Source organism: Rhamphochromis longiceps, linkage group LG6, assembly GCF_057381845.1.
Source record: "Rhamphochromis longiceps isolate RC_006_pf linkage group LG6, R_longiceps_female_GT1.1, whole genome shotgun sequence".
NCBI classification, from domain to species: Eukaryota; Metazoa; Chordata; class Actinopteri; order Cichliformes; family Cichlidae; genus Rhamphochromis; species Rhamphochromis longiceps.
In genome coordinates, this window is record NC_140562.1 from 26,835,764 (window position 1) to 26,845,684 (window position 9,921).

Consider the following 9,921-nt stretch of genomic DNA (forward strand, 5'->3'; position numbering starts at 1 on the left):
GCACAGGGTGTTCCCCCCTCTGGGTCCTTTTATAAGATACAACTCAAAGAATTTAAAAAAAAAAATGGTTATAATGCTGTTGAGAGCAAATTTTGTTACGGCAAATGGTTTTAACAGACAGCCCGGGACTGCCAAGGCCATGTCCAGCCAGCAAAGTTTCACATATAAGCATCAGTACATAATCATAACAGTCAGGCAACTAAATGTCATGAACAAAATCCTGGTGTAATTGCACGGAAACTTTTAAAAACAATAAGAAACATCATGTTAGCAGATGTGTGTAATATGCAGGTTGTGCATCCACGTCCTGCATTTGTTTTGGGATATATGCTGCTGTGTGCTGTCATTCAAGCAGATCTCTGCGTTAAGGAGCTGCTGTGTGAAGGTAAACATGTTGCAAAATGTAAGAGCTTGTAAAATGTAAGATTCTACAAGCTCTCACATTTTGCAAGATATTTACCTTCATACATATTTAGCTCCATACTGCTGTACCACCTCCAGCGAGTGTATAATGAGAGATCCTGTAGCAGCTATAAAGGTGTCACAACCAAAAACAGACATTGTGGTCCTAACAGCTTCTGTCTTGTACATCTAGTATCCTCTGACAGATTCTTGGAGGTTCCCAGAATGCCTGTGTCATTAGTCCATGGCTGCTGGGTGTTCACTGCAGGGGACTGGCGTCTTAGACCTGGATGGTTGCCAGAGAGGGTTGAAGTAAAGAAAAAGAGGGGCATGTATGTCCGTGTTTAGATGTACAACATGTGTATGTAGGTGCATGCTATCATAAAGGTTGTGCTGCACTTTGCCTCACTGTCTCCAGTCAGAGGGCTCGTGCTAAACACTCAATAGGAGAGATGTAAAGCTTTGCAGAATAACAGATTTTCGTTCTCACTCAACCTCTTTAAACAGTGGCCCGATTGGCTGTGTACAACAGACATTGCATCACTGCACTTTATCCACACATATGTGTCTCATATATCTTTTTAGAGTCCACACATAAACATGAGCGCATACACAATCACAAAGAAGGGGGCTCTCAGAGAAGTTGGGAAAGTTTTGATCCTGGCAATTTCACACCCATGTTGTGAACAGCTGCAGGGTCAATCGAAGGACAGTCTGTTGGGGGGAAAAAGGTTTTTCAGGTCTGAAATGTTGTCACTCCATTCAGCAACACAGGTAAGACATGTTTTTATCTGCCCCCTACCTCCCGAAGTGGCTCTGTGTCATAAGTTTTGATAGACCTGACTCTCATTGCTCCAATCTACGCAACATGAAACGGTGGAACTAGGCAAGCTTCACTACATTGTGTGTTTACAGGGCAAAAACAGTCCTCTTCCCAGAACTAAAACATTCAGCCAAGGTAATATATTACACCCATATGTGTTTGCACTCCTCCAAATCATTCATGTTCATCCAAAATATTAGCCAAAACTCTCAAACTGAAGACCTTGGGAGTGTGTGACAGTGGGGTTTTGAATGCAGGCCAGTGAATATACAGTAATGTTAAAAGCGATCTGATCATTAAAGGACAGAGCAACATGGTAGTAAACTGAGTCATGATAAGATGGCAAAATAATGCATGTGAATCATTTATTCAGGGAATTTAAATCACCAGGGAACAATGCCACTCAGAAATTCCCCCAAAGAATTTCTAAAGGTGTTTCCCATCATCACTAAAATATAATAAAAACAATAACTCAAAACATAACAAGCCTTATACAGCAAAAAACAAAAAGTGGGTGGAGAAGCAAGAAGTATGCCTCTCTAAAGCCCCACAATCCTGCATGATGATTCAAAGGGAGCAATATTGTCTTTGGACAAGCGTTAGGATACGCTACAGGAGTCTGTCCATTTTTCTCTCTCACAAACACACGCTCTCTGTGAGCTGTCACAGAATTCATACCAAAGAGTAAAGGAGGTGAAATCCACTTAAAAGGACACCTACATTTGTAACGTTCTCTCAGCACGTCTCTTTACATCCTTCCCAAACTGTCCTTTTTCCCTCCCACCCCATAAGCCAACCCCAACTCTCAAACGCACACTCCCCTCATTACAGATGTGCGTCTATGTGAGTGTGTGAGATTGTCCTCCTCTCTCAGTCTCTTCATGGCTGGATTGTGGCAGCAGCCCTGCTATCTGGGGCAGGGTCGAGTTCTGGCTCTGCTGCACTTGATCTGTCTTCTCTCCCCAGCCACAGGTGCTCTTCCTTGGGATAACACAGGTGGCTCGTCCCCTCTGGAGGTAAGACGCCCACACTTTCATTGGGGGGGGGGGGTATAGAGTATGAGCTACAAGGGGAAGGCATGGCATGCTAAGTTATATCCTTACTTTGTAATATAGATCGTGCTTGTTCTGATGCAAAATGCAAGTAACAATCTTTTAAGATTGGGGAGGCAGGAGTGGGACTGAGTTTGCCCTCGGGGAGGTGGGGGTGGGGGGGGGTGTCCTGTTTGTTTTAGATCATCTCTGTTTGTGCCACTCAGGCTGAGAGTAATCACTAACAGACTGAGTAATATCAGACTGTAAATAAAATTTCAAATGCGAAGAACCAGAGAAAATGTTAAAAGAGAGATGACAGGAACGGAGCAGATGAGCCAAACTCATTTGCAAAATAGAGATCTGCACTGTGGAAGATTGGAGAGGAAGACCAGAAAGATTCCCCAATTCAAACCAACTGTTGGACCGAGTGAGCTATGGGATTTCCAGGAAGAGGAGGGAGAGCAAGATACACGAGTGAAAATGAGAGAAAAAGAACAGTAATGTGATCCAGCGGAATCTGTGATTATACTGTTGAAAATAATTCGGGTGATGCTGAAACTATGGTAAAGAGAGTAAGCAGAAAGTGTCTGAACATGTACAAAGGTGCAGTGTTGTGGCTTTGTTTGCATAAAACATGTGCCAGTGTATCTGTTGGCAGCAGTTTGAGGTGGTGAAGGGGAATTTTTCTCGGACTTTCCTTCACGTTGGCTACCATAAGATTGCAGAGATTCCTGCAGGAGCATGCAACATCAGCATCCAGGAGACCAAAAAGAGCCCAAATTATCTGGGTACACACACACACACACACACACACACACACACACACACACACACACACACACACACACACACACACACACACACACACACACACACACACATAACCATATCTAATAGCACAAGTATTTCCAGAATGACAAGCACCAATGCAGTAAACAATCGTGGGGATTTTCCAGCTCTGCTCAGCCAACGTGGTGTCTCCATCATCAACGGAAACTGGCTAATCAATAGACCCGGGATCTACGTTGCTCTGGGAACATATCTGACATATCGACGACCCAATGAGATCCGGTCTCGTAATGGAGAGTCCATCACTGCACCGGGGCCGCTGACTGAGGACCTGCACGTCTATGTGAGATGGAAAATGAAAAACACTGATCTGACAAAGTTGCCCATAAAAATTAAAAACAATTTGAGCTTCATTATGAGATACGAGGTTATAAAAGTGCAAATTTAGTTTCTTTATATGTCTGACAAATTATCAGAATTAAAAGTAGCAAATAAATATACCTTCCAAGGAGTCCTATTAAGATTTGCAAATACAAATAGTATAAAAAATACTACTTATTGGATGCCATTCATCTTTTTTTCTTTCTTTTTCACAGCTGATTTACCAACAACCATTTCCTACTGTGCAATATGAATACAGCATGCCTTTAAACCGATACCTAGCTCCTGAGCCCGGTACACCTTCTGCTGTTCTTCCCCTGGGTGAGTAAACTCACTAACATGCATAAGCACACAAGCTGTATTTGAGTTACTCAGTATGGCCACAGCGTCAGTATCTCATTATCAGGACTATGGTTTACCCTCAGACAGCATGTGCCCTTTTTTGGCTTCTCTTTGTGTTTGGTTAAGATCGCACTGCAGGGTGACACCGTTTCGTATCGTTTTCAGCAAAACTGTTCATTTGATCATTTGATTAGGGTTTAATTGACATTTTTGATACAGGTCAAACTTTCTCCTGGCAAAGAGCCCTTTGCCACACACTGAGACAAGATAAGCTGTCACTTATGCCAGATTTGGCCTCAGGCCTCACCTGGCCATGAAACCACTTCTCAGTCAAATGTGTAATATGTTTTGGATCCCCTGAAAATGTGACAGGGTATCAAAATGTCTGTAATTCCTGAACAGTTGATGCAATATTTTCTTAAACCCCGTGAACCAAAGCTGAAAGCCTACACTATTCACATCTTGTTTGATTTAAAACCCACTGTGGTGATGTACAGGGGCAAAATTATGAGCATTGTTTCATTTTATAAATATTTACAGTATGCAGTAAAGCCCCCTTGCACTTGTTGGTTTGACAGCTGTAACCAGATTAAAACTAAGAATAAGGTCATTTTCTGTATATTTTTCAAAATTTGGTTTTAGTTAGTTTTGCAACTACAGTCTTTTTACATCTTTTTCTAGCGTCCAGTTTTTGTTTTTATTTCAGTGAACTAAAGTGTTTCGTTCACACCCAGCTTTAGTTTTAGTCTAGTGTTTGTCCACTGTAATAGCCTACATACAAATTCACACAGTCCTTAAAACAGATCTTAGTAGCCATAATTAATAAAACCACCGGTGTGGCAGCCTTATGGTTGTACTTGTTACATTTTAAGTTATATTATATTTTAAGTTAGCCCACTTCTTCTCTGGCACATGGAACCTCTAAACTCTAACTTTCTTGTAGCTGAGACAGTAGATTTCTCCTATCCAGATGATGATGGCAAGACCAAACAAAGCATCATCAAGGAGGCATGGCATCCCAACCAGGTTCCCTCTTACCCTACTGTGAACTCTGAGTCTCATGTCACCTACACCTGGATGAAAAACGGGCACACAGAGTGCAGCACAACCTGTGGCACTGGTAAGAAGTTAGTTCATAGTTCTCAAATCTTAATCTGATAGTGCTAACAGTATCTACACCTGGGGCCATCGGGAATGGCAAGTTGTAAAGACAAGAAAAGCATATAATAATAGCTTACACAATCAAAGATGGCCACAGTGGGCAGCTCTGCATGTCTGATTTGGCAGATATTATCTCAGGGATTTGTATGTTCTCCCGGGATGAAACCAGGGGTCTCTCACTTGTTTGGTAAATATGTAAACTACTACACCATAGAGCCACTAAAATAAAGAAATCAAGTCGCTAGCTGAAACAGTCTCTAGGACAATGGGCTTCTACATTACTGTGCATAAGCACACATATATTTCACTCTCCTATTTAATTTTTCCCCCTGGGTGTTTGTCTGTGTTTTTGCCAGGCAAGCGTCAGGTGGTCCTGGAGTGTGTTGAGAAGGATTCCCAGACGGCTGTTCCCGCTGACTTTTGTCACCCTGCCATTGAAACAACAAAGTGGGAAGAAGACTGCAACATACAGCCCTGTCCTGCATAGTGAGCAACACCCACAGACACCTGATGTCCTATTCTGCTAGATGTGGCTAATGCACAGACTGAGCTGCATATAAACTACACATGACGCACACAGTATTACTTCCACATGGTGCTGTGACTCTCGGGGTGAACCCTGATCACTTGCACACGTCCTAGCCATAAGTCAGCCAGTAAGTCGCACTAAATCTCTTTGGTGTGGCTTCATTTTTCATGTCGTGCGGTAAATACCACTCTGCTTTACTGCTGCCAAGATGTTAGGACATTAACTTTATGTTTGGTTGTGGGTCTGTCAGATATTTTGCCCACAGTCTCAGTGATCCATGATTGCTGTCATCATGAAATATATGTTTATGTTTTTACTTGGAATGTGGCAGAAACAGAGGGCTATAAAACCAAGACATGAGTAGTAAGAAAAGTAAAGACTTCTGAATTTGTGCAGCACTTTTTGGGCTCCAGCGATAGCCTTTTGTATGATGTGTTTTTCTCTAAAAACAAACACTAACGAGTAACCTTTAAGATGGTGGGGAAGTGGTCACACAAAATTTTAATTTATACAGCGCTGAATCACAATAACAGTCCCCTCAAGGCACTTTATATATTGTAAGGTAAAAAATTTATAGTGACATGAGAGAAAACCCCAGCAATCAACTTCCTATGAGCAAGCACTTGGCAACAGTGGTAAGGAAAAACTCCCTGTTAACAGGAAGAAACCTCCAGCAGAACCAGGCTCATGGAGTGGCTGGTTGGGGGTAAAGGGGAGGAAGATACGCTGTGGAAAAGAGGAACTTAGTAGTTGTGGTCACCAAGAAGACAGAGCTAGGGCAAAGGCAATTTGGTGAAGGTCTTTAGTAAACTTATGCATCAACATTAAAGCACATCATGTCTCTATTCTCTTGGCTAACAGCTGGGACGTAGGTGAGTGGTCAGAGTGCAGTAGAAGGTGTGGACCTGGGACCCAGCATCGCCAGGTCATCTGCCGCCAAGTCACCGACGTTCACGCCAGTGGGACAGAAACTTCAGTTACTGTGAAGTCAGAGATGTGCGGTTCATCTGACATGCCAGTGACCCAGTCTACGTGCCAGCTGAAAATCTGCAGTCAGTGGGATATACGATCAGAGTGGAGCCCTGTGAGAAAACACACATTTCATGAATACTTATGAACAGCTGTAGTATGAGGAGTGTAATTTTATCAGTCGTGGGGGAAGTCTTAAGGTATTTAAGTAATCCAGACAAGTCTCCACTGCTGCTACGTCCTCAGCTCTCTAGAGGAAAAGCGGAGCAATGACAATCATCTAGTATGTGTGGCGAAGGCTGAGGCACAGTTAAAATGTTTTACAACACAAAACACCATAAAAAATGGAAAGAAACAGAAAAAAATGCCAGAACCAACCAAGTGTGGTACATGTGATGTTCGTTTTACTCTAGACTATAGCTAGCCCAGTCTCTAGAGTAGGAAAACCATCCAAAATGGTAATATAACAACTTACAGACCCCCCCCCCCCCCAAAAAAAAAAGAACAGGACTTCTTAAGGTACGTTTAATTTTAACACACATACCAGCCAACATATAACATGTTATTTTTGCAACAAACATAGAAAACTAGCCAGACAGCTAAAGTCACAGCTGCCTCTTTTAAGCCAGCTGTTGCAATTAGCTGGAGCCTGACTAGAGCACAGGACTGAAGCTTTGAATCAATCAGCAGTGGTGGTGGGCAGGCTGAAGAGCAGGTGCAGAGACCAATCAGGAGAAGTAGAGCATGTGAAACAATTAAATCATACAAGCTGTAAAGAGTGGAAGACCCAAAGGAGTAAAAATAAAAGCACTACCACTAACCAGCAAAGTATAACTAGCTGACAACATTGTGTGTAATGTGTATCTTGTGCCATTCATTTCAGCAATACAGCCATGAATGGGCATTTAGGAAGACAAACATGCATAACTCACAATCTATAGCTGCAGCAAAGGAATTTACATGTCACTGAATAAAAGGAACTCAGTAATTTTCATGAGAAACAAATCTAGATCTCTCATCTTCTCCTCTAGTGTTCAGTACCATGTGGAGTTGGCCAGCGCACCAGGGAGGTGGTGTGTGTGAGCAACCAGGGCGATGTGGATGATGATCAGGAGTGTAACATGAACCTGAAGCCAGACACTATAGAGAACTGTGACATGGGACTTTGTGCACGCAGCTGGTTCACCTCTATCTGGAGCCAGCGGGTAATATTGAAACTGTTTGTGTTAGATATTGTGTTTGAGGAGACTGTGACAGGACGTGCAAATAAAATAATGTTACATTTCAAAATGGGACCAAATAAAATGAAATGTGTGTGTGATGCTCCTTAGTGCTCTGCAGAGTGTGGTAGAGGCAGTCGAACCAGGTCTGTAGTATGCCTGATGGATCATGTGACAAATCTGCCTTTGGATAGCTGTGAAGGGGAACGCCCGCCAGAAGTGACATCATGTGATTCAGGGCCATGCCAAAATCGTCTGGAGTGGTACACAGGACCTTGGAGTCAGGTTATTCACACACACACACACACACACACACACACACATCATTGCAAACTGTGCAAACAACATCCATTTGAAGACTCACTTATGTGTGTGGGTAATTTAAGTGTTCTGCAGAGTGTGGGAATGGCACACAGACCCGAAGTGTGGCTTGCATTTTAAACAGCGATGGTCAAATGGAAGTTGTGGACCAGTTAAAATGTTCCAGTCTTTCGAAGCCAATCACATCTCAGCCCTGCAGACTGAAGCCATGTGGTGTCCAGTGGTATGTTACGGAGTGGAGTGCGGTAAGTGTACCAAACGTCTAAATCAGTTCTGGCAGCTCCAGATTCAGCATCTTTTATCCAATATATCCACTATTCCTCCTCTGCACACATCCAAACCATCTCAGCCTTGTCTCTCTGACTTTGTCTCCAAACTGCTCAACATGACCTGCCCCTATTATATAATACTTTCTAATTCTGTCAATTCTGGTCACTCCCAATTAAAATCTCACCATCCTCAGTTATATCACCTAAACCTCGGCCTTCTGTCTTTTTGTCATTGCAGCTATCCTTTTGTCACAAATCATCCCTGACATTCATCTTTACCCACTCCACCCTGCCTGCCCTCTTTTCTTCACCTCTCTTATACTCTTTCCTTTGCATGGGATGTTTAATCTCATTTACGTTGACTAACTCTACTCCTTGCAGCTTCACTGTATCCCCTTTAATGTCTTTAAGTCATAGACCACTCTACATTTTTACTGAGACTTTTCCTCATTAAAGATCTGCAGTTATCCCAAGGACAAGATTTCTTTTTTTTAGTGCAACAGGAGACCATTAAAATGCATTTTTCAGTATCTAAAAACATGTGTTTTTTTAAAAAAACAAAACTGAACCAATTTGTGACAAACTGGTTAGTTTGTGTGTAATCTGTCTTCGTCCTATGACCTCAGTGTTCACGGACCTGTAATGCTGGCTTCCGTGTGCGCGAGGTCCGTTGTCTTGCTGACAACATCGTCCCAAGCGATCGCTGTGATCCCAGCTTTATCCTGGAGAGTCGAGAAGAATGCAACAAACAGCCTTGTGTAGCTGAAATAGGTAAGCATGCCAAGCAGTGTTGTACGACAGCAGTTCAGCTGCATACTGAACGGTCAGTGTTAGACCCCTTACATCACAGAGAGCTCAGACGATGAAGATGCTGATCCAGATCCAACTGCCTCAAACAAAAAGAACTCGAACTCGCTTAATGTGGTCCATATACAGTACATTTGATTCTTTTGTCTTGGCGTCTTGTAGGATGATTAAATTAGTCCCACCTCTTCTATCAAGGTTAGCCAGTTTAGTAGTTGCTCCAAGCAGATGACTGCACTAAACAACAGACAGAAAATACAATTATTTAAAATATCTTTACCCTTCCCCCCCCCCTCTTTTCCTTCACAGATCCATTATGCAGTGATAAGTATCATAACTGCATGGTGGTGGTTCAAGCCAGACTGTGTGTTTACTCATATTACAGAAGTGTCTGCTGTGCGTCCTGCTCTCGTGCCCAGGAAACACACCCCAACTCTTTTCAAAACAATCACATACGCAGGTGATGCTGCAGTGAAACTCAAGGAACAAAAAGCTCTGTGATGACATCAACTTACTGTTGAAGACAATGAAGCTTTAAAATTGGGATGCCTGAAACTTTTTTGTCCTCACAACAACACACAGACAAACACACATGCTCTTTCATAGGACGTTCACAATTTTTAAATCTGCAGTCCAAGTGTAACATTAAAGTGGACACATTCAGTGTTTACTTGTATATTTATTCTTAATAAAGTTTCTGTAACTTCTGGTATTCTACTGCTTTGTTCACTTTTTATTAAAGAAATATTACAAAATTAAAGAATATATTAAATAATATATAAAAGTTTAAAGAAACATTATTAAAAAAACTGATCAAATATACCTGCTTTCTATCAAATGTATTCACTTTGTAATAGCTGTTCCCGGTTTAGGTCTG

At 42.2% G+C, this 9,921-nt stretch overlaps 1 protein-coding gene across 1 annotated transcript; it reads left to right on the plus strand.

Annotated features, from left to right (window-relative positions):
* Positions 1-327: 327 nt before the first annotated feature.
* On the plus strand, positions 328-9,740 carry LOC146668123 (thrombospondin type-1 domain-containing protein 4-like). The gene is made up of 13 exons (XM_085408821.1): positions 328-385; positions 2,018-2,241; positions 2,927-3,047; positions 3,216-3,391; positions 3,645-3,750; positions 4,715-4,891; positions 5,289-5,418; positions 6,323-6,545; positions 7,462-7,635; positions 7,762-7,935; positions 8,037-8,216; positions 8,867-9,011; positions 9,354-9,740. The coding sequence occupies exons 1-13, from the start codon at positions 328-330 to the stop codon at positions 9,506-9,508; spliced, it is 2,043 nt and encodes a 680-aa protein (XP_085264947.1). The 3' UTR covers positions 9,509-9,740.
* Positions 9,741-9,921: the final 181 nt, after the last annotated feature.

Bases quoted from the DNA above. Each gene is read 5' to 3' on its own strand.
- LOC146668123 (XM_085408821.1), top strand. From the start codon at position 328: ATGCTGCTGTGTGCTGTCATTCAAGCAGATCTCTGCGTTAAGGAGCTG. The intron at 4,892-5,288 runs GTAAGAAGTTAG...TGTTTTTGCCAG, and splicing joins CAGCACAACCTGTGGCACTG to GCAAGCGTCAGGTGGTCCTG. The intron at 6,546-7,461 runs GTGAGAAAACAC...CTTCTCCTCTAG, and splicing joins TACGATCAGAGTGGAGCCCT to TGTTCAGTACCATGTGGAGT.